The sequence below is a fragment of the Amphimedon queenslandica genome, unplaced genomic scaffold (genome assembly GCF_000090795.2).
Source record: "Amphimedon queenslandica unplaced genomic scaffold, v1.1 AMPQUscaffold_13472, whole genome shotgun sequence".
Taxonomy (NCBI): Eukaryota; Metazoa; Porifera; class Demospongiae; order Haplosclerida; family Niphatidae; genus Amphimedon; species Amphimedon queenslandica.
This window is the reverse complement of record NW_003546292.1, coordinates 79,152-102,485: the sequence shown is the minus strand read 5'-3', so window position 1 is coordinate 102,485 and position 23,334 is coordinate 79,152. Positions and strand designations below refer to the sequence as shown.

General features: G+C 35.1%; 5 protein-coding genes across 5 annotated transcripts; 2 read left to right on the top strand and 3 right to left on the bottom strand.

Moving 5' to 3' along the window:
- Positions 1-207: 207 nt before the first annotated feature.
- On the bottom strand, positions 208-1,841 carry LOC105312106 (uncharacterized). Its single transcript, XM_011404483.2, has 4 exons — positions 1,484-1,841; positions 943-1,101; positions 704-895; positions 208-423 (listed from the first exon to the last, which is right to left on the bottom strand). Exons 1-4 carry the CDS (start codon positions 1,724-1,726, stop codon positions 367-369), a joined length of 651 nt encoding a protein of 216 aa, XP_011402785.1. The 5' UTR covers positions 1,727-1,841; the 3' UTR covers positions 208-366.
- An 81-nt stretch (positions 1,842-1,922) lies between these two features.
- Positions 1,923-4,786, top strand: LOC100637075 (NADH dehydrogenase [ubiquinone] 1 beta subcomplex subunit 8, mitochondrial-like). Its single transcript, XM_003385115.3, has 4 exons — positions 1,923-2,013; positions 2,068-2,258; positions 3,879-4,046; positions 4,530-4,786. Exons 1-4 carry the CDS (start codon positions 1,947-1,949, stop codon positions 4,650-4,652), a joined length of 549 nt encoding a protein of 182 aa, XP_003385163.1. The 5' UTR covers positions 1,923-1,946; the 3' UTR covers positions 4,653-4,786.
- A 207-nt stretch (positions 4,787-4,993) lies between these two features.
- LOC100636948 (GTPase HRas-like) lies at positions 4,994-7,833 on the bottom strand. The gene is made up of 7 exons (XM_003385114.3): positions 7,701-7,833; positions 7,484-7,588; positions 7,293-7,380; positions 7,059-7,081; positions 6,829-6,959; positions 6,442-6,541; positions 4,994-5,640 (listed from the first exon to the last, which is right to left on the bottom strand). Exons 2-7 carry the CDS (start codon positions 7,574-7,576, stop codon positions 5,500-5,502), a joined length of 576 nt encoding a protein of 191 aa, XP_003385162.1. The 5' UTR covers positions 7,577-7,588; positions 7,701-7,833; the 3' UTR covers positions 4,994-5,499.
- A 162-nt stretch (positions 7,834-7,995) lies between these two features.
- On the bottom strand, positions 7,996-15,976 carry LOC100638335 (glutamine-dependent NAD(+) synthetase-like). Its single transcript, XM_011404488.2, has 18 exons — positions 15,808-15,976; positions 15,695-15,755; positions 15,522-15,638; positions 15,186-15,329; positions 14,980-15,031; positions 14,567-14,807; positions 13,948-14,241; positions 13,441-13,587; positions 13,244-13,328; positions 12,763-12,852; positions 12,479-12,614; positions 12,214-12,320; positions 11,938-12,066; positions 10,146-10,212; positions 9,760-9,888; positions 9,188-9,364; positions 8,634-8,741; positions 7,996-8,266 (listed from the first exon to the last, which is right to left on the bottom strand). Exons 1-18 carry the CDS (start codon positions 15,890-15,892, stop codon positions 8,105-8,107), a joined length of 2,331 nt encoding a protein of 776 aa, XP_011402790.2. The 5' UTR covers positions 15,893-15,976; the 3' UTR covers positions 7,996-8,104.
- Positions 15,977-16,120: 144 nt separating this feature from the next.
- LOC100638207 (coatomer subunit beta-like) lies at positions 16,121-23,332 on the top strand. The gene is made up of 21 exons (XM_019994447.1): positions 16,121-16,291; positions 16,620-16,849; positions 17,095-17,264; positions 17,819-17,933; positions 18,069-18,161; positions 18,220-18,357; positions 18,426-18,545; positions 18,622-18,729; positions 18,791-18,955; positions 19,200-19,442; positions 20,244-20,407; positions 20,469-20,589; positions 20,965-21,036; positions 21,089-21,238; positions 21,469-21,654; positions 21,765-21,909; positions 22,020-22,139; positions 22,566-22,711; positions 22,783-22,872; positions 22,927-23,082; positions 23,159-23,332. The coding sequence occupies exons 1-21, from the start codon at positions 16,207-16,209 to the stop codon at positions 23,216-23,218; spliced, it is 2,877 nt and encodes a 958-aa protein (XP_019850006.1). The 5' UTR covers positions 16,121-16,206; the 3' UTR covers positions 23,219-23,332.
- The last annotated feature ends 2 nt before the right edge of the window (positions 23,333-23,334 follow it).

Sequence of the window (23,334 nt, the reverse complement as noted above, 5' to 3'; positions counted from 1 at the left end):
TTAACATATCCAGTCTTACAAAACATCCTTTGTTCTTTCTTTTTGATACAACAACACTGAACTCGCATGACATTACATTATTAGTAATTATATATAGAAACCTCTGGTACATGGAGTTAACAGAAGTATTTAAGTTCATCGTTGGGCAGAACTCTTCTTAGTGACAGCGATACATGTCAAGCGTGAACAATGAACATAATAAACTAGTTTCAGTTGACTAAACATTAAATCATTACACATTCAGCAAAGTAACTATTAGTAAATTAATATGTTATACAATAAAACATCATCTTGTTTGTAGTTAATACATAATATGATGACAGAGATAGAGAGAGTAATGTTGTACATGAAAATACAAGTTTCTATTCAATCCTCATCAGTTATGGTGACCTTAAGTTCACCAGTAGGAGGACCAATGGTCTCCTATGAAGAAAATGAAGAAGCATCATCATAAAACATAGTCTTGAGGAATAAAAATCTCTCCCACTTTTGGTAACTAAGATCACTCCTCCCTCTCTCTTCCTCTCTCTTTAAAGGCAGATTTACAATATAACACTAGTCCTGACGTTATGTTGACGCTAGAGTTGAATCTGGTTCAACTCCAGCATGAAGCATGTGTCAAAATGTCAAATTGCCTACGCTTTTGATTAAAAATTGATGGTATGTTGGCATAATGTAATATTGCAAATCCGCCTTAACTAACTTTTGTCATTCCTCCTTGTTGCTCCACCCATTGCTGGATCCCCGAGTCCCTCAGGTAAGTATTGGCAAATCCCTGCATTTGGTTCTCTCTCATTCCTCCTATCTCCTCTTGCTGTACCCTCAATTCTCCAACTAGCCTACCAGCAACTGTATACACTACACTGACTTGCTCCCAACCATTTTTCACTGCGTCCTAAAAGAAAAAGATACTAAAAAAGGAAAGAAAAAATAATAACGTACATGGCATCTACTAAAAACTCCTTGTAGTGTGCCCCTGAACTGACTGTAACCAACTTCCCATATTGACTGATTGTCGTAAAGGCCTTTAAGCGCCATGTTTACTTCTGACTTTAGTCTTGCATCAATTTCATCCCCTATCATCTTGAGTTTTTCAGCAACCTGTGAGAGAGAAGGAGAAGAACAAAGAGATAGAAGCAAGATGATAGATGACATAATAACATAATACATGTACTGATGTGTGTACATGTGATAAGCCTTATCTCTGCTGCCACTGTAATAATTAATAATTATTACTGATTAACAGTCAAGCACTAGTTTGGTACAGTATTTCGTGTTTACTACAAAATATATGAAATTGTGGTATTACTTATGTCAACTTATGGCATACAAACAAACCATTTTTGTGTTTGCGGGTTATTTTGTGGTTCTTTATCACTTAAGCGACATATAAATCACCATCACCCCAATCAGTCAAAATTTTATTAGAATTTAGCCTACGTATGTACGTGTACGCTGCTCCAAATAAAGCCCACTCCTTTACCTCAAGTGCCACTTGATTCTGTGTCAAACTAACAATCTCTTCCGGTGACTCTCGAACTAATGGCTTCATATCACTCCTCGCAGCCCCTGGGCTTCTAGTACCAATGGTGCCTTCTTTCTTCATCTCGTCCATTAGAAAGAGCTCAATGAAAGATACAGTAACTACTTTGGTGAAGTCATTCAGATCCCCGTTCTCTTGAGCAGGAGCTGTTGTAGTCCCTTCTTTGACTAATAGTTGAGACATCGTGATACAGTTTAGAAGATGTTGTCTCTTTCTAGCTAGTCCTTGTTGTGATTAATCAGCAAATTACCGTCAGAGTATAATGTTCCCTGCCTGCAAGCTCAGCCCTAACCTGCTGCTGCAGCAAAAAAGGTGTGGCTAGTTAATTATGCGTTACCCGGACGGTTGTAATTAATGCGCATGCGCAAAAGGCGGGGTAAACTGGGTGTGGCTATAAACAACAATGGCTGCTTTTTTGAGGACGAGAACAGTTCTAACTCGTTTCTCCTCTTTTCAGTCTTTTACATCAAGTATGTATTTATCAAATAATAATGAGTGAATTTATTAATATTATGTTTTTTAAGTTCGTTCTGCTGCTACCTGGTGGCGGTCTGGAAAGAAGTCACAGATAGAAGAGGATCCTGAGAAACTAGCTGCTGCAATAGACCCTGGCCTCAGGCTAGGAGACTACCCTGTGCTACCATGGCGTTCAGCACAAGAGAATGCACCCTATGGCTGGTGGGATAATCAGGACCGGAGAGACAAGGAGACACCAGTATGTAATGAACATTACATTTAATACATTAATTGTAAATATTGTACAACTGGGAATGTTGATATCAGAACAATGGGGGCAATTTATAGTCTGTGTAGAAAGTCTGAGCTATTTCCAATCAAATCAAATTATTTATGAGTTTTAATTCCTAAAAAAACTGGGTCAAAGGACCCTGTACAGGGTCATTGGCCAAATTTTTGTCAAAAACAACTGATAGAGAATTCTCAATTTTTATAATTTTTTCTAAGACGTATACATGTTCTTATGTTGTGTAGAAAGTTTGAGCGGACTCCAATCAAAATTGTATTTTTTTACGAATTGTTAAAGTTGCTAAATAATTGAACCAAAGTCCCTGTGCTATAGTGCAGGGTTTTTGGCCAAGTTTCGCCAAAAATGACGTGGAAAGAATTATGAATTTTTATAATTTTTCTGATACATATACATGTTCTAATGCTGTCTAGAAAGTTTGAACTGATTTCAATCAAAATTAGATTTTTTAATGATTTTTTAAAGTTGCTCAAAAATCAGGTCAAAGTCCCTGTGCTATAGTACAGGGTCATTAGTCAAATCTTGTCAAAGATGACTAGGAGAGAATTTTTCATTTTTATTAAATTTTCTGATACATATACATGTTCTAATGCTGTGTATCAAGTTTGAACTGATTTCGATCGAAATTAGATTTTTTATGATTTTTAAAAGTTGCTAAAAAATCAGGTCAAAGTCCCTGTGCTATAGTACAGGGTCATTAGTCAAATCTTGTCAAAAATGACTAGGACAGAATTTTTCATTTTTATTAAATTTTCTGATACATGTACATGTTCTAATGCTGTGTATCAAGTTTGAACTGATTTCGATCAAAATTGGATTTTTTATGACTTTTTAAAGTACTCAAAAATTTAGCCAAAGGTCATTCGCTAAATTTTTGTCAAAAATTACTAGGAAAGAATTCTTTATTTTTATTACATTTAATGATGTGTATGTTCTTATCATGTGTATCAAATTTGAGCTGATTTTGATCAAGATTGGATTTATATGACATTTTAAAAAATCAGGCCAAAGTCCAATGGAACTAATGGGTTTTTGCTTGTCACAGATTTTGTGACAATGGAACAAATACATGTAGGTTTTTGCTCGTCACAAAATTTGGCCACCCTGTATTTTTTGACCAAATTTTGTCACAAATGAAAAGGAAGGGATTGTCTATTTTTATAATTTTTTCTGATGCATGTACACATGTTTTTATGCTGTTAAAAAAGTTTGTGCTGATTTTGATGCAAAATGGACTTTTTTTAAGCTGTAAAAATCAGGCTAAAGATTTTGTACTAAAATACAGCTAAGTTTTGTCAATAATGACTAAGAGAATTTATTACATTTTTCTGTATATACATGTAATATATGTTGTTATGATACACATAAGTAAAAAGTTTGAATCGATTCCATTCTTAAATATTTGCCATTTTTGCAAAACTGCTTATCTGCCAGTGTTAATCCTAATCCTCATCAATGTTTCCTACCATGCACTCACAGACCAATTCTTTTCACAATTTTATTTTAAATTTAATCTCTTCCAATTTATCACAGTAATGATAGACTTGTATTTCTTTTTTTCTTATTTTCCAGTTGCATGAGGAAGATGATGCTCTTAATGTGTGGATGTATGATGCTGTAGAAGCTAATGGAAAATACACTCGCGGGCAAGCACTGGCTCATTTAATGATAATGTTCAGCTTACTGGGAGGATTGTTTTATCTCTCAGTCTTGTATGATGCTCCTTCAAGGAATCCAGCTGTAAGAAGAGGGAGAGAGAGAGAGAGAGAGAGAGAGAGAGGGAGAGGGAGAGGGAAAGAGAGAGAGAGGAGGGATTCTACTTATAATTATTTGTAACTAAATCTATTAGTTCTAGCTACATTCAAATACATGCAGGCTCACAGATTAATTGAATAAATGTCCTTATACTGTATAGTTGATAATTTTGATAACCAACTTGCAATTTTGAACCATTATGCACATGCTCAGTGCCATATGACCACAAATTTGCTGAATTACCAGAACATTAGCAATTCACCAAAATTTTGCCCCTCCAAAATTACCAGCATAGTTTGAGCTCATTTTGATAAAGGAGAAGTCAATATTTTAAGTTTATTTTGAAGTGCATGTACATGTACATGTACAATAAATATCATGAGAAAATAAGAGTACATGTAGAACAACAAACTGAGGACACATGCACATACATGTAATTTTATTGCATATTTTATTTTATATTTCTAGGTTCCTCGTCAGTTCCCTTATAATAACTTGTATCTTGAGAGAGGAGGTGATCCTAACAAGGAACCAGATGAAAAGGATCTTACCGCTAGAGTGGCTGAGACTTATGGCGAAATAACTTCATAGAATAGCAACATTCATGAACACTATTGTGCACCATTTAGAATATTATTATGATGATTATTATAATTTAGTGAAGGATTAATTGTTTCTTCGGCTTTCACTTGTATGTGGCATTAATAATGGCATCTGAATCAAAACTTTGTTATTTAAAATTTTTATTAGACTGTTGAGGGTAACAATGCCACTAAGTTTTCCTGACAATTTGAATTAAATAAGATTAATCCATGAGCTTTTATTTACATCTTGTTGATCTACACCTCAAAGTGTTAATAAATTTTGTAAAGGGAGGAGCTTTGAATCATGAACTACATTCATTGTCCTGTGAAGTTTCCTATGTTTAATGATTACTAAGTAATTGAAATAACATTTAAGTTTTTTGCTATATATAATTATTTTTTAAGTGCACGTGCATGTGTGTGTGTGTGGGTGCATTTTGGAATTAAAACAACTATAATAGTCCAATAATGACAACAATAATAATAATAATGATAATAATAATAATAGTGATAAAACATAGGAAGAATCAATAGAAAAATTGAAAGACAGAAAGATCATACAAGAAAGTGGTACAATAATAGACATGACTACTAAAATAGAGAGAGAGAGAGAGAGTGATTTCTGGCAGGATACATCAAAGAGAGCATAAACACAAAACAATTGAGACACAAAAAATTAACAATTCAACGTCATCTTTAGGAGAGTGAGCACATGTGTGCAACATTGCTGTGTTCGATAAGTGAGAGAGAGAGAGAGAGAGAAAAAAAAGCAAGAGAAAGAAATAACAAATCGTTACTAATAATAAATTATGTATAAATTATAATTAGGAGATTATAATTATTAATCACGGCGCTTAAAGGATTGTACACTTTTTCTTGCTCTTGTCCTTTTTCGAGGTGGCGGGTTTCTGGAACCTCCTTATTGCTCGGACAAGATCGTGGAATGCTTTGTCAACATGTACTCTGTGTTTAGCACTGGCCTCTACATAACCAATCTGAGGAAAGGAGAGAGAGAGAGAGAGAGAGAGAGAGAGAGAGAGAGAGAGAAGGTCAAAATAAATAAAGATAAAAAAGAAAGAAGGGAAGAGATTGAGAAGAAACAGGATAAAAGAAAAAGTATAAATCTAATATACTATTAGCTGGAATGTACAATCAAGTGATTAATAAATAATTGTCAAGTGACATACTAATTACTACAGACTTATCCTCTACTTTACTTAATGTTTGTTTACGATAAGTTAATCCCACAAGTACAAGCAACAAGCATGAATGTACATATACATACACATTCATGTATACACGTCCATATGCTATAAAAATCATAACTCATGGATTTCACATATGCATGTACATGTACATGTAATACACACAAACATTTATATACATGTAGATAGTGTATTAATTATAGTCCAATTCCTAGCAATGAAGATAAAAAGTGTCAACCTCTATATACAAACACTGACCGCATACATAGCAATTAAGCAACCGCCCACGCACATAAACACAGACAGATAAAGCCAAACAATAAATTGAGGTGCAAGTGAATCATACTTTAACATGGAGTAAGTGACATATACACTATGCATATATTATATATCAATGTGTATAATTCTAATGAACAATAATAGCTCAACTGTGAAATCTTTGAAACAAAAACATGAAAAGCTTCAACCACAACTAGCTACATGTACACATACATTTACATGTACAGTGTGTGTGATTCAAGGATGGTGAAATACATGTACATGCATGTGCTATGGCACTATCTATTAATTAATTTGGTGTGGTTTGCTCACTTTAAGAGTCTTAGCTAATTCTTCTCCTTCTTGATAGGATACAACTCTATCGGTTTCCAGATCAGCTTTATTAGCTACTAATATCATTGGAAACTCTGACCTGGGGAGAAGAGAGAGAGAGAGAGAAGAAAGAGCAAGTAAATACACTTGTATGTCTACACACATATACAATAAATGTGTAGCTATGTAGTGGAAGCTATACAGATCACTCAATGATACAAACAAGCACTATTCACACATTATTGCAATTCACACAATAATAAATATAATATAATAATAATAATAGTAATAATAATAGTGTAATGGATTGTACATGAAACTCTAACATATACCATGTAGAGAGTCATACACAAGAATCAAATTGTACAGATATGGTGAGTAACATACTTGTCTTTCACTCTAAGTATCTGCTTGTGGAACTTTGGGATCTCGTCGAAGCTATTTCTATCAATAATAGAATATACAAGTAGAAACCCTTCACCAGTGTGCATGTACTGCTCTCTCATTGCACTAAACTCCTATCAGAGAGAGAGAGAGAGAGAGAGAGAGAGAGAGAGAGAGAGAGAGATGCCCACATATTACACACATCAGAGAAAACCACATGCTTAATGCTGTACCTCTTGTCCAGCTGTGTCCAAAACTGATTAGAAGAGAGAGAACAGAGAGAGAAAGAGAGAGAGAGAGGTGGCAAAGAGAAAGAAAAGAGAACAAAGGAAGCAGAGAGAAGCGTTAACAAATTGATAGCAAATATTAAATTGTTACCCTCTCTCATTCCCCTCCCCTTTTAACATGACTACTACATTAAGCTCGCTCATCCAATTATAATCGCCAACATGCTCTATATCTCTTACTATCTAATACTGCTACTTCATCATCAATGACACACTGCTTGCGGTACGAGTCTTCAATGGTGGGATCATATTCCTCAACAAAATGACTCTAATAAAGAGACAGAGAGAGAAAGAAAGAGATATGATGATACAGAAAGGACAGAAAGATAAAAAAAAAAGTAAAGCAAACAGGAACATTTATGAAACCAAACCTGAATAAATTGTATAGTGAGTGCAGACTTTCCTACACCTCCCCCACCAACGACGACCAGCTTATACTCGGTCAGTTCCTTGTTTGTAGCCATTACAGACTGATCCTACAGCGAGAGAGAGAGAGCCGGAAAGGTAGAGGAAAAAGGATAGAAATAGTGATATTCATGGGACGTTACAATGGTGAGAGAAAAGGTGAAGCCGAGCGGGAGGGCTTACCTAAATCTTCTTTGACGATGCTGTGATTTGTTGATAAGCTAAGTCCTGCTTCTCCTCAGGGTATCTCTGTGTAAATGAACCTCTTATCTCTCTCTTTGTGGCCTGCCCACTTGACTGTGTATGCCCTCTCTGTGTTGTGTATCTATGATTTATTTATAGTATCAGGAACTGTTACTATTTATAGATCAACCTACACACCGGCAATGAATGTCATTAAGTTTACTTAATCAACACTCCGCAAATTCATCAATGCCTTTTAGCCATCAGAGCACCAATTAAAATCATTATAAAGATATACCAGTCAGTCATAATGGACTACAATGAATTTTTAAAAATAATATAACTTTGCAAAATGAAATATTTGGGAACCAAAATCAGGCAACTAAGGTATGAATGTCACTCAGTTAGTGATGTGACCTCTTGGGGTCTGGGAGTAGATGAGAGGAGACATCATGTGACCTCTTGTAGGTCGAAGCTCCCCCTGGAGGAGCCATGGAGGTATGGAACTCTGTCGTTGGATGGGGAGACTCAGTGAAATGTATTGAATGATTAGTGGAATTGTTAACCTGCACAAAATTAAGACAAAGAATAACATACACTGTACATAGATAGTACATCAATAGACAATTTGACATAAAACCACATCAGACATAATGCCCCAATAGATAAAACTGTACTACTATACTGAACTACTAGATGATACTGTACTACTAACTATCATCTACTCTTGCTATCTCTCATTAAATAAAATACTACTGCTAGTACTAGCTCCCACATTTAGCAGTTTCAATTTGTTTACGATTCAGTGCATATATGTACTCCAAGGATTAATCTTGGTAAAAGAATAGCAAACAGATCCACAAAGTTACAAATCATTATGTAAGACAGGCCATACTAGTCTGTGTATAATCACTGCAGAGTTTATAAACATACCTCAGATATTGAGGTGTGAAACTTGGTAGAAGGATCATCCTGTGAAGTAACAAACTTTTCATTACTTTCTGTTGCTTTCTCTCCTTCGCCATCTTTCATCTTTAACAGCTAGAGAGAGAGTGCATATAGACACAAATTAAAAATAAAATCTACTCTCTCTCGTTGTACACTGTTCAGTATTAAACACTAGTTTACTAGTTTACATGCAATAGTAGCTATGTAGCATCAACAGCAATATTGCATTTTAACACATCATAAGGAATGCACACTAACACAACACATTACTTCTATGCAATCTGACATCATTTGTAAAATAGTACAGTAGCTATTCTATATTGGGTGCCTTATTTTGGTGATTAGCCCATAAAAATGGATTTGGCAGTTTCAAATTTGGCAAAGAGGCAATATTTAATGCATAAACTACAATATAACAGCTATAGCCCATTAATATATAACACTGTCAGTAGTACTTGTAATTGTTTCTGATAAAAAAAAACTTCTTCTAAACCACAATAGATTGATCCACACATCACTGATGCATATTTAAGACTCACTTCTCTGTCTATGGCGGAAAACTGCCACTCCCACTTTGTGTTGTAGAGGAACTGGCGCAGGTCGTATCTGTTGTCATCGGGAGAGTAGCTTTCGGCGTGATATGAGGGAGTTATTATCGTCATTTTATGACGATTGATGGAATAGACACGAAAGAAACGCTTCACTTTATCGGCAATCTACACGCATACAAAAATACATGAACATGTAATAATAGAAAAAACATGTAATAATAGTAATAGTAACAGTAGTAGTTATGACAATGTACCGTATTTTTATAATTTTTATTATTGTAGAATAAAATCAGTGGCCATATGTTAAGTACAAATTGAGCTACATGCATTTGTATTATGAAATTACTATACAGGATTGTGTACAATGTGTACAGTATATAAAATATTACTATTGCTAAAATTACTAACTTCCCTCAACTATAATACACATGACAGTGAAGCTAAGAAGTAGGTAATACAGTAATGATGAAATTAACATCAATCAATCAGTACAATACATGTACACGTATACATGTACATGTACATGCAGGTGTAGATGAACACAATTGACATGTGTATACCTCTTGTGGTGGGTATTTCCTTTTCCATAAGTCCAAGAGTTTAATAAACATACTGTAAGGGCCACACTGCTGTGACTTACGCAATCGACCGATATCAGATAATTCATCATACGTGAGACCCATGTCCTCCTTTAGAGAGAAAGAGAGAGAGAAAGAGAGAGAGAGAGAGAGAGGGAGAGAGAGAGAGAGAGGGAGAGAGAGAGAGAGAGAGAGAGAGAAAGAAAGAGAGAGGAGAAAATAAGAAAGAAAAATAATAAGAGGTCAAGTACATGTAAGTAATAACGAAAAAGGAGCTACCAATTAGCAAAAGAAAAACGGTATTTTTTCAATGTACATGTAGACATGTGCATTATGCATATACTAATGTGTGAAATGGGGCATGATACCTCATCAGTTTGATTGTGCTGCTCAGTGATTGGCTCCAGCTCTGCTGTTGGAGGAGCCTCCAATATTCTAAAGGCAAACAAAAGATAATAATAATAATAATAACAACACTAGCATACATGTACATACATGTAGCATGATTGGATGATTATGATACATTCCCCATAATTAGTATAAAGATTAATTTAATATGCAATACAATTAAAGGAGTATTGTTGGGTCTAGAGAGACAGGATTAAAGGCTTCACTTTACATTATACCCTCTCTATCTCATTACACTAAAATTTGCAAACACTCATAACACTACAGACTGTTGATTATACAATAATAAAAAATTAGCAACAAGAATTACAGGTGCACAACTTGGATCATAACAAAAATGTGGACAAAAAATTACAACAATTTCAACGATTTACATGAACGTGTACAAGACGAGTAGAAGGTACTGTACCCTTTAAAAGTGCTAAGGAAACTTCCTCTTTCATATGCATTAAACTAACAGATGGTTATTGAAACGAATATTATCTATAAAAACAAGCAATTGATAATAATGCAACAGGTAGAGGAGGAAGTGGATGGAGATTAGCCAAACTATTATTATCTTCCTATAAAAAATATTATATTTTTAGTCAGAAATGCTTAAAATTAAAAATAATCTAATCAAGCAACATGTCAGTGGGCAGTTGTGTAAACCACTGCCAACCATCAACCAAAAACCAAAAACCTCAAACGAAATAAATGTACATGTACATGTACAATTTTATACATGTAGAGATAAATGAATGCTGTTGTGATGGTGAGTCGACCAAAAGTGTACATAGGTGTTGGAATTTAAGTAAAATGGTCTGTGCAATTACAAGTACAACTATATACATGTAAAAACTTGAGCATATTTCCATTCTAATGATTCTACACAGTATAGCTACAGAGCCTAGTGTGAACATGCATATACATGTACTAGCTGTTATACAAAAAATTCCAAGTATTGATAACCAGTTTTAAAGAAGCATGCATATATAAACAGTCAGGATTTTCCATAAGATTTGGCATTCGGCTCATGTGGGCTATTGTCAGTAGGTTTTAAAGTTGCTCCAAAATTTGACAAAATACAATACACTACATAGGGTATTTTTTTTAATCATTGTGAGAGAATTTTATAATTCAAAAAATGTACATGTACTTATGTCGTGCAGAAAGTTTAAGCTGATTCTGATTAAAATTGTATTTTTTTACAAATTTTAAAAGTTGCTCTAAAAATGGACTAAAGTCCCTGTGACCCTGTACTATAGTACAGGGTCACAAGCCAAATTTTGCCAAAAATGAAAAGAAGAGAATTCTCTATTTTTATAATTCTTCCTGATACATATACATGTTCTTATGTTGTGTAGCAAGTTTGAGCTGATTTCAATCAACTTTGGATTTTTTTGCAAATTTTTAAAGTTGTTCCAAAATCGGACCAAAGTCCCTGTACTATAGTACAGGGTCACGAGCCAAATTTTGCCAAAAATGACTAGGAGAAAATCTTTCATTTTTATAATTTTTCCTAATATGTATACATGTTCTTATGTTGTGTAGCAAGTTTGAGCTTAATCCGACCACAATTGAATTTTTTATGAATTTTTAAAGTAGCTCCAAAAGCCATGTACATGCATACATGCATGTACTATTGTAGTGCCTTTTAGCTCACTTAGCATGCTTTGTGGGAAAAACTGCAAACAATATAATAATGTATAGAAAAATAATAAATTATGCGTAGATATATAAATATATGATTCAGGTAGTAGCACGACTTACTCCTTCAGTGCTGGGTACTTTTGATACGACATGAACTTGCAGAATCCTCTCAAATCAGTTTTACTAATCCCACCAATGGGGTTAATGTCAGCACTGGAACAATCATACTTTGTAAAATAACCAAATAAACTACGAGAGAGAGAGAGAGGGAGAGGGAGGGAGGGAGGGAGAGAGGGAGGGAGGGAGGAAGGGAGAGAGAGAGGGAGGGAGAGAAAAGGAAGGGGAAAAATAGAATGCAATAAATAGAAAGCTATAATTTATTATAATTTAACTTACCTTTCATCAACATTGGCTGAACCAAGGACTAATAGATTACCATCTTTTCCTCTTGTCCACGAAACCAGTTGACTAAACAAGTAAGACATGACCATTCTATTACGAGCCTGTAATTAACACACAAAACATCTCCCAAAAATACTAAAAAATCAAAATTTTACAATAAATGTAAATACCTTTAAACATTACACATGCACAATGTATAATTTAAAAAGATACAATTATATTTTTTAATTAGTACAAATGTATTAATTTTATATTCAACCTGAACGTTTTGTAGTGCAATGTTTTCAGCGTGAGTCCCTCCATATACTTTATATCTGGGCACTACGCCAGTAACGCCTTCAAAAACTGATAAATGAGCTTTCACTATGTCATCTATAGACAGCACGATGTGATTACTACAAGGAATAGAAAAAAAATTAATAGTTTATACAACAACATAGACTAGCCACTCTGTCTCATGCAGTTCTTGTCCAAATAGCACATGTGTATAGTGTACTGTCTTTTCTCTATCTCTTATATCTTATTTTCTGCTCCCTTTCTCACCTTCCTATCTGCTCTGCTAGTTTCTGAGCTCTTCCTCTTGTCTCTTGAGAAGAATTACTCGATGACATATAACAAGTTGTAAATATCATGCTACAGGAATAAGAATTTAAAATAATAAAAAGTAATAATAATAATAATAGAAAAAATTCAAAACAACACATAAATGTATGTGTATAGTTATACACCAACACATTCTCATCCCATCTCTTATTACAAGTCTCCCTTCCCACCTTTTTCTTGTACCGCATCTCTCACTGATAGAAATCTAATACATGCATGTACATTTATTGCCAAAAAGCTAATTACTGTATCTTCTGATAAGATATATAAACTGATGGTCAATAATGATAAGAAACAAAAACAAGTATTCAGTAAGCGATGTAATTGTAATAACTATATAGTAGGAGCTCATCTGTAGCTCAAGTCTCTGTGTACCAGTAGCCATGGACCCATGGTAGAGTGCCATTAACTTACAACTCACTTTGCCATTTCTTTACCATTGGAAGGCATTGGATCATTCTCTTTTAAATATAATAGAGTCCGAACCTCTTCTATCATCCTGCCATCTTTAGTGAAAAAAAGAAATTAAAAAATTAAAATAAAATACATAAAAGAAACACAAGTAAATACAAGTATAAGAAACACAAGTATTATACATGCCACATAGTACACACGTACCTCCTTTGTGACATTTGTCCATTACAAGGTCGCACATCGATCCAACAAGACAAGCGGTCGATGAGCTGTCAATACCACCACTCAACGGCAAAAAGAAACCAGCCATACCACTCCGTCTCAAATAATCCCACAACCAACAGGCTGGACCTGAATAGTATCAAGAACATAGGAAAAAATACTGTATTTCCTTAGATAAGGGCCTAGGCATTTATTACTTAACAAAGACAAAAATCACAAAAAATTTTTAAAAAATGCCAAAACCCAGGCTTGAACCTGTGACTCTAAGTTCTGAAGACTGAGGATGAACAATTAGACTATTTGGGCCACTCTATACGAAGGTGTACATAATACTGGGATAAATATGCGTGTCTATAATGATACTATATTAGTGACAGGCGCTTATTTGAGTAGGGAGGGCCCTATTCGAGGAAATACGGTAACTATTTTGTGTAATGGAAATGTAAGCAATTACAATCACATTCATTATCAAAGTTTCATTTCAATTACCAAACATAATCTCTTCTTCAGGCATGAAATACTGCAATCTGATTGGTCGCGATATTGCGTGGTTTGAAGTACAAACGCTAATAGGGAGATGGCAGTGTGGGTAGGGAGCTGCCTTTGATGCCTGAGGTCCTCTACTGCCAATTGATCCTCTGAATGAGACCACATCATCAAGATCAGCAGTGGCAATGGTGACTTCAACATCATCCAATGTGAACTGAGAGCCCTGGGCTATGAATGTATCATTGAGGGATACCAGACAGCAACCGTCAAAGTATAACCTATCACCATCACAACCTAAAAAAAGAGGGGAGAGGGAGAGAGAGAGAGAGAGTGAGAGAAATTAAAGAAAACAGAAAAGGAGAAGGCGGTGAAGGTTAGAAATAAAGCAGTCAAAAAGAAGGGAAATGGAGGAAACAAGAATAATGTATGCTACATGCAGCATGAAAAGAAGAAAGAGAAAGGAAGACTAATAACTTGAATTACATAATTGTTTACTAATGAAGCAATTTCTCAGGAACTTTGCCCCATTATTAGATCACAGCCAATACTATGTACAGCATTGTACCATGGTTGTACATGTACATGTACGTGCATATACACATGTACATGTACTATTTACCTAATAAATTAGCATAGGCATACACTCCACCACATTTAGCAGTAGCAGACTGGATCACGTTGACCCTCTTGTACAACTTCCTCAATTCGAAATGAGAGCCTGATCCATTCATGAATACTTCCACTCCGTGGAGTGACATTGGTATGTGTGGGCTCTGACCAGTAAAGAGCTCCTCACATATTTCAATGCCAATAAGAGTATCCAAAGTACTAAGGACAGCATCTCCTATAACAGTGGTCACCTACAATATGTAGTATGAAGGTAATGTAAGCTTAATGTTTGTATTATGTTAGGCAAATTTGTATTTAAGATCAAAGCTTTTACTATGTATGTGATGCTGTTTTTTAAAGCTAAGATCTAGTCTGTTATTATACTAATTTACATGTAGATGAGGGCTATCATTCTAAACCAACCTGTCCTGTGATATCAGTGATAATGGATGGCAGAATAAACTCCTCAGTGGTTCTAGAGAAAGAGAGAGAGAGGGAGAGAGTGAGTGAGTGAGAGAGGGAGAGAGTGAGTGAGTGAGAGAGAGAGAGAGGAAGGATGATAAAGAAAGAAAACAAACAAAACATATCAAACAGAAGACACAAAAGCTCTCTCTCTCTCTCTTACTCACCTTGTTTTAGTCCAGGGAGTGAACCATCTCTGCTCCCTGTAGTTACCATCCATAGCAAGGAAAGTCTTTGGACGTATCAGTACAATGTTAGTATTATGAATGATGACACGACAATTATACCGTACACCATGATGCAGGACTGGCCTATGATAATATCAAACAAAGTACATGAACAATTGAACATTATAAAAATGTTACATGACTTAATTATAAAATTTGAACACTCTTACGTACATGTACATGTATTGCTTAATGATTAGAGGCACAAATTTTGAAAACTCAAAAAGTTATCATTAATCATTACTATTATTATTAATTATTATTATTATTATTTACATTCCGAAGTCACAGATGAGTCCTTCAGTGTCGGAGGATTTAATGAGTTCAGCTATCACTTCCCATGAATGAGTCACTGTATCATTCTCAAGGAAATGATCACCACACCCATAACCTCTAATAAATAATATTAAAATTAATCATTAATAATGTAATGTGTTTATTAATATTACGGTATTTCAAGCTCCGGTCCAAGACGATATGCTGCCCCTCCCTCTTTTGCTTTAGCACAACCTAAAAATAATTATTACATAATTTAATAATTATTTTTGTTAATTTTTATAACTTTTTAGTATTCTTTCCAAATTTCCTTTAAAGTCCATAGACCATTGATTAAGAGCACAGCAGGCAATGGTTAGCTTTCTGCCCATTTCTGAGGAGAAAAATGAAATGAATCAAATGATCACACTTAACTAATATACGGAAATGCAGTATTTGCTCACAGAGCTCAGTAAACCTAGCTACTTTCAGTAATCTTTAGTGTACGGATTTCAGGGCATAAAACCCCGCCCTTTCACGCATGCGCACTGATTCAAGGCGGGCCAGGCTAAGTTTCAAAAAGTACACGGAGCTAAACCACTCCCTCTAATAAAAACGAATGTGACGATACTCCGTATACTCTTAGTGCCCTGCCACGTTTTTCATCCATTGTTCCTTGCAGAGAGATAAGGAGGTTCTATTAAAGATGGGAGAGCAGCCTTGTTACACAATAATCCATCCAGGGGAACACTTCAGCCCTCCTAATGAACAGCAACTCAAACATGACCTTGGTGAGTTGAATAAGCCACACCCATTAATTACACTACATCTAATTCGTGTATATATATATATATATATATATATATATATATATATATAATACTATATATGTATATATGTCTGATTAGTTAAATATTATATATTACCACATTATGTGTATTTGCAGATCGAAAGAGCTAATTATAGTTCATTTTAAATTATGACGAAATTAAATTCTCAAATTATATAATTAATGACAAATTATTATTATTATGCTTGTTATTTTATATGCAGATTTCCCTCAAAAATTAATTGTAATGTAGAGACTGTGCTCTAGTTAATACTTCTTTTCTTCTCCAGAGCACGGAGACAATAAGATAAAAGCCCAGACACTAAAGACAATAATAATGATGATACTGAACGGAGATAGACTGCCCAACCTCCTAATGACAATCATTCGATTCACTCTCCCGTCTAACGATCACGCTATTAAGAAGCTCCTCCTTATTGTGTGGGAGGTGTGGCCTAAGACCACGCCCGATGGGAAGCTGCTGCACGAGATGATACTTGTGTGTGATGCTTATCGGAAAGTAAGGAAATATTGTATAAGGGGTTTTTTGAGGGTTGCAAATTTCACGAATTTTGCGGATTCCTTCCTGATTTGTGAAGATAAAATTCGCGAAAATCAATTTAATACGGTCCCTACATGGCACACGTGGTAGAATTTGCGAAAATAAAATCCATGAATTGGAATTTTAGTAGATTTCATGAAATATAATTCTCTCGAAAATACAGTACATGTACATGCATATTTATATTTTTTTGTTTTCTCTAGGATCTACAGCATCCTAATGAGTTTGTTAGGGGATCTACTCTTCGGTTTCTTTGTAAACTGAAAGAGCCCGAGCTTCTTGAGCCTCTCATGCCATCCATTAGGAACTGTCTTGAGCATCGTCACGGCTATGTACGGAGGAATGCAGTCCTGGCCATTTACACAATATACAAGTGAGTGATGATGAACTGTTGATGAATGTCCAATAGAATGTGTGTGAACTTGAATTTGATCCTCAGTAGTGTACATTGTAATTTAGAAGGGCTGATCCTATTGCTGTAATAGTCTATTATTATTATTATTATTATTATTATTATTATTATTATAAGCATACATGTATTGGTACCTTCTTTCTGGGAAATATTTCTCATAAGAGACTAGATTTCCCTCAATTTTCCACCTGTTAATCTCATGTAATTATGCATGTATTGTGTACAGAACTACATGTAGTACAGATTGTGTAATACATACATGTTAACATGTACATGTACATATGTACTGTATATGTATGTGCATGTACCAATCCAGTTCCACATTGTTCATTGTGACTATGTAGTCTTTTGTAATTGTTTTTGCTTAGTCTAAATAAACTAAACAATTGAATCATGTTTCATTATATTTCCCTTGTATTATTGAAATAAATACCATTTTGCTGAACTTTAACTTTTACATGTAAACATTATGCTTTTCTATGTACATGCATTAATGCATTAACTAATAATTGTAGGAACTTTGAGCAGCTGATCCCAGATGCACCAGAACTGATCCAGTCATTCCTTGAAGGAGAGCAGGATCCATCATGCAAGAGGAATGCCTTTATGATGTTGATACATGTTGATAGGGTAAGAGAGAGGGAGAGAGAGGGGGGGAGAGGGAGGGAGAGAGAGAGGGAGGGGAGAGGGAGGGAGGGAAAGAGAGGGGGGAGAGGCTGTCATATTGCACTGTCTTCATAAGCTGTGACTGTGTTTGTTTGATAGGATCGTGCGTTGGATTATTTGACTGGTTGTATTGATCAAGTGAGTGACTTTAATGACATACTCCAACTTGTCATAGTGGAGCTGGTCTACAAGGTAATGCCCAAATAATGTCCTATTGTTAATACAGGTATCTATATTCTTCTTTAATAAGGTCTGTTATGCTAACCCCAATGAGAGGCCTAGGTTCATTAGGTGTATTTATAATCTTCTCAATTCAACATCAGCTGCTGTTCGTTATGAAGCTGCCGGGACACTAGTCACACTCTCATCATCACCCACAGCTATCAAGGTACTCGTGATTCTGATATTGATTTGATACTGATTTGAATTGTGTTAATTTTTTGTTGATTTTAATAGGCAGCTGCTCAGTGTTACATTGAACTGATAGTCAAGGAAAGTGATAATAATGTGAAGCTGATTGTCCTTGATAGATGGACTGCTCTGAAGGAATTCTCAACCCACAGGAAAGTACTTGAGGTAATACCATTATTATTAGGAATTTAGTGCGTGTGTATTATTAATTTATTATTCTTATTTTATTATATTCTGTTAGGATCTAGTGATGGATATATTAAGAGTTCTGTCAATGGCTGACCTTGAGGTTAGGAAGAAAACCCTTGAACTAGTTCTGGACCTTATAACATCAAAGAATATCGATGAGGTACATATATGTCACTGATTTACAATATACACTCATTTTGTGTCATTCATTTCTCCTACAGGTTGTTATGATATTGAAGAAGGAGGTTACCTCCAGTAGTGGCAATGGTGAGGGAGGGAGAGGAGGGGATGAAGCTGACGTCTCTAGCTACAGACAGGCTCTCGTTAGGACACTTCATGCCTGCTCTGTCAAGTTTGCTACAGTAGCACCTTCTGTTGTACCACTGGTAAACCCCCCCCCCTCTCTCTCTCTCTGTTTCTCTCTTTCTTTTTGTACATGTACAATCCATCTCTAATTCTCTATTTATGCATGCACATTGTACATGTACATGTACATGTATGGTACATAACATGTATTTGCTATTTCTTTAGTTACTTCTGCTTATTTCTTTTTCTCCTAAAATGTTGTCATACATGCATATTTTAAGATTAACATTTTGCTTTCTCTCTCTCTCTATTTTCTTCTCTCAGTTGTTGGAGTTTTTGTGTGACAGTGATGACAAGACTGCCGAGAGTGTTCTTGTGTTTGTTCGTGAGGCAGTCGAGCGTTCTCCCGACCTCAAGCCAGCGATTGTGTCTCGCCTCCTTGATATATTTAGCACTATACAGTCGGTGGAGGTTCATCGTAGCACCCTGTGGATACTGGGAGAGTATTGCACTGACATGACTGATATTACTAAACTGGTCGCTGCTATAAGGACTTCACTAGGAGAGGTGACTATTGCATGACTGTACTATGCTATCATTCATTCATGATGACTATTTTAAAGCAACTTCAGCAATTTCTAAAAAATCCAGACTTGATTGGAATCAGCTCAAAATTTCTACACAATATAAGTGCATGTATAAACATGTACATGTACATCAGAAAACTTAATCAAAACTAGAAATTCTTTTGATGAATTTGTTGGACTTTAATTGTAATTAGCCCATGGTTTTTTCTAAAAATCATCTCTGAAATCACCTCAATTTTTTATTACATTTTCTGATAAATATTGTTGTCCTAATGCTATGTGGAAAGTTTGAGCCAATTCCGACTTCAATTTTTTGAGTTATGGTCATTTTTTTGAACTCCAAATTTTGGAAAAATACCCTGTACTATAGCCCATGGTTTTTTCCAAAAATTGGCTCCAAAATCACCCCCAATTTTTATTACATTTTCTGATGCATATTGATGTCCTAATACTATGTAGAAAGCTTGAGCCAATTCTGACTCCAACGTTTCAAGTTATGGCCATTCCAAAATTTGGAAAAATACCCTCTACAGGGTATTTGGCCTAATTTTGGGGCAACTTTAATATTTTTTTCAAAAAATTCAATTTTGATTTGAATCAGTTTAAATTTTGCACAAGATAAGAATATGTATATATACATCAGAAAATGTAATAAAAACTGGAATTTCTCTCCTACTCATTTTTGACGAAAATTGGCCTACTGATCCTGTACTGTAGTAGGCTCTCTCATGCCTCCCTTTCCAATTATTATGAAGCCTTTCTCCTCCCCTTCCCTCACTAGATACCAATAGTAGATTCAGAGATTAGGAAGCAGGCTGGAGAAGATGAGGAAGGATCTTTTGATGATGATGACAAGTCAAAGTCCTCGCGTCTAGTGACAGCTGACGGTACTTACATATCCCAGAGTGCACTGAGCACAGCTGCTGTTAAGAAAGATGAAAAGATGTGAGTATATTAAAAGAGAGATAATTTTTATTAGTTATTAATTTTTTTCTTTTTTTTATAGTCCTCCATTGCGTGGTTATTTGTTGGACGGTAATTTCTTTATTTCAGGGGTACTTGCTGGTACACTCACTAAATTAGCTATTCGTTATCTTGACCAGCAAACTGAACCAAGGAGTTGCAATGTAACCATGCACTGATTATCCTATTACAAATAATTATGATAAAATAATAATTTGAATTTTATTGCTAATTTACATAGTATAAGTACACATTTATATAGTTTATGCTAATAATTGATGTACTGTATTGTGGGAAATTTTGGAGGGGCTAAAATTTGGCAGATTGCTAAACTTTGGTGGATTTTTAATTTGGTGAATTTGTGGCTACGTGCCATTGAGCATGCATGTAACGACTCAAAATTGCTGATTTTTATTTTGGTGAATGGCTATCAAAACGCCAAATTTAATCTGTTCCAAAATTTCCCGCTATACGGTAGTTTTAAAATCTTTTATTTAATTCCTGTCATATATTATATTATTATGTATTGCACTATGTAGGCATTTGTTGCTGAGGCTATGCTAATAATGGCTAGTGTTCTTCACCTGGGTAGATCTGGTATTCCTAAAAAGGTAAATATATGACCAATCATTTGTATACTCCTTCCTCTCTCTCTCTCCCTAGCCTATTACAGAAGATGATAATGAGAGAATATCAACTTGTCTTAAAGTTCTTGCTGAGCGTAATAAATTCATTAATTCTGTTTTTGATGTGAGATCCCGTGAAGCTCTAGCAGCCATGCTATCAGCAAGACAGAACGAGAAAGAAGAAAAAGTAAGAAATAAAACAAACGTCTACATGTACATGGAATTGCTACAAATATACATGCATTGGTGTAGATGAACTCATTCACCAAAATTTAAGTTTCTTTATTGTAATGATGTAATTTATCATCTTTTTTTGTATGGTTACAATGAATAATGAAAGTAATTTTTTGCAATTTCTATAATTATGTATTGTAGATTATTGTCATTGTTAATTAATGGGTGTGGTTAATTGCATAGGAGGAGTCACAGAAAGTGGAGACTCACGCTGATGATGGTATAGTCTATGAGATGCTCTCTGGTAAAGACGATATAGTCGGAGAGAACAAGTTTGATGCTAGCCTGCTACAAGCAACCGGTATCGGTGGAGTTGGTGGCAGCCAGGGACAACAAGGCTCATTAGTGAGTGCTTCAAAACTAAACAAGGTCAGTTTCTGTGTATGATCACAATGAAATATATATACAATGTATAATTGTTATATTTTGACTCCTATACAGCTGTATGTATAAGCTGTACCCCTCTCTTTGTCTTTCAGGTTGTTCAGTTGACTGGTTTCTCTGATCCAGTCTATGCTGAGACATATGTTAATGTGAATCAGTATGATATTGTGCTTGATGTACTTATTGTCAACCAAACTGCCGATACACTACAGGGACTATCACTGGAGCTAGCAACACTAGGTACAGTACATCTTCATGCGTGAGCATTGAAGATTGAATACACATAGTCTTCCGTTAAGAATTTTAGAGTAAATTTGCATGTGTGATTTTTGCATTTTTGACCTCTGTAGGTGACTTAAAGCTTGTTGAAAGGCCTGGATCCGTTACCATTGGTCCTCATGATTTTGTGAATATAAAGGCATCCATTAAAGTCTCATCTACAGAGAATGGAATTATATTTGGAAATATTGGTAAGACAACCAGTCACTCCAGGCCTATTTCTAATAATTAGTATAGTGAACCATCTAACAGACTCATAGTATAAGTTCATCATAGTACATGATATAGATATGCAGTTTCAGTTATAAGGTTGGTTTGGCTGCCTGTACCTGGCTTAGTTCTAGTGTATTGCTCAACTAAAACCCACCATTCAGCTTTGTTGAAAGCAATCTTGTGGCTACTTTGATGTTCTCTCAACTCTGTTGCCTGAAATAGAATTCAGTCCTATTTTCTGTAACAGAGTTGCCATAACTTTAAAGTAACCTTGAAACCCATTAAGTGTTGTACACCTGCATACAGGTGCTTAACCACATCAATACAGTTGACACAGTGAGTCATAACTCTCCAGACATTAGACTATTTTTTAACTATTTTTAATGCTTGTCTTTCTCTTGTAGTGTATGATATAGTTGGATCTACTTCTGATCGTAATTGTGTTATACTCAACAACATCCATATTGATATAATGGATTACATACAACCGGCTAATTGCACTGATAACGAGTTTAGGAAGATGTGGATGGAATTTGAGTGGGAAAATAAGGTAGATTGTGTACTTCATTATTACTACATAAAAGGCCTATAATTCTTTTATATCTTTCATAATTGCTATAGATCAACCTTAATACAAATATCACTGATCTAAATGAGTTCCTGGACCACATATTGGCTAAGACTAATATGAAGTCTTTGACACCAAGACAAGTAAAAGAGAGAAGGAGAGAGGTTACCTTCATACTTTAATCCTAAATTTTGTAGGCATTACTTGGTGATTGTTGTTTCTTGGCTGCTAATTTATATGCTAGGAGTATCTTTGGAGAAGATGCCTTAGCTAATGTTAGCATTGAGAAACCATTTGGATCAGGACCTGAGACACCAGTACAAGGACACGTGAGAATAAGAGCTAAAACACAGGTTAGAGCATAATACATAATAATTATAGATATTGGTATGTACTGTGAATAATCATGATTAGTTCATTGCATTTCAGGGAATGGCTCTTAGTCTTGGTGACAAGATTACGGCGTGTCAGAAGCGTTCCACATCATAGTGGTTGAGAAACTATTTTGAGTGACTCATTCATTGCTTTTAGTTGTTTTGTTTTCATAATAAAATTTAATGTAAAAATTATTGATTTGTTTCAGCAAAGATTGAGTGCACTATAAG

Coding starts and splice junctions, on each gene's coding strand:
- LOC105312106 (XM_011404483.2), bottom strand. CDS start 1,726: ATGTCTCAACTATTAGTCAAAGAAGGGACTACAACAGCTCCTGCTCAA. Junction 896..942: donor GAGTTTTTAGTAGATGCCAT/GTACGTTATTAT, acceptor TTTTTCTTTTAG/GACGCAGTGAAAAATGGTTG. Junction 424..703: donor AACAAGGAGGAATGACAAAA/GTTAGTTAAGGC, acceptor TTTTCTTCATAG/GAGACCATTGGTCCTCCTAC.
- LOC100637075 (XM_003385115.3), top strand. CDS start 1,947: ATGGCTGCTTTTTTGAGGACGAGAACAGTTCTAACTCGTTTCTCCTCT. Junction 2,014..2,067: donor TTTTCAGTCTTTTACATCAA/GTATGTATTTAT, acceptor ATGTTTTTTAAG/TTCGTTCTGCTGCTACCTGG. Junction 4,047..4,529: donor CTCCTTCAAGGAATCCAGCT/GTAAGAAGAGGG, acceptor TTATATTTCTAG/GTTCCTCGTCAGTTCCCTTA.
- LOC100638335 (XM_011404488.2), bottom strand. CDS start 15,892: ATGGGCAGAAAGCTAACCATTGCCTGCTGTGCTCTTAATCAATGGTCT. Junction 12,067..12,213: donor TCAGCCAATGTTGATGAAAG/GTAAGTTAAATT, acceptor TCTCTCTCGTAG/TTTATTTGGTTATTTTACAA. Junction 9,889..10,145: donor AGCACAATCAAACTGATGAG/GTATCATGCCCC, acceptor TTCTCTCTAAAG/GAGGACATGGGTCTCACGTA.
- LOC100638207 (XM_019994447.1), top strand. CDS start 16,207: ATGGGAGAGCAGCCTTGTTACACAATAATCCATCCAGGGGAACACTTC. Junction 17,265..17,818: donor GCCATTTACACAATATACAA/GTGAGTGATGAT, acceptor TAATAATTGTAG/GAACTTTGAGCAGCTGATCC. Junction 21,037..21,088: donor GATCTGGTATTCCTAAAAAG/GTAAATATATGA, acceptor CTCTCTCCCTAG/CCTATTACAGAAGATGATAA.
- LOC100636948 (XM_003385114.3), bottom strand. CDS start 7,576: ATGGCTACAAACAAGGAACTGACCGAGTATAAGCTGGTCGTCGTTGGT. Junction 6,542..6,828: donor ATACTTAGAGTGAAAGACAA/GTATGTTACTCA, acceptor TCTTCTCCCCAG/GTCAGAGTTTCCAATGATAT. Junction 5,641..6,441: donor AATTAGCTAAGACTCTTAAA/GTGAGCAAACCA, acceptor TCCTTTCCTCAG/ATTGGTTATGTAGAGGCCAG.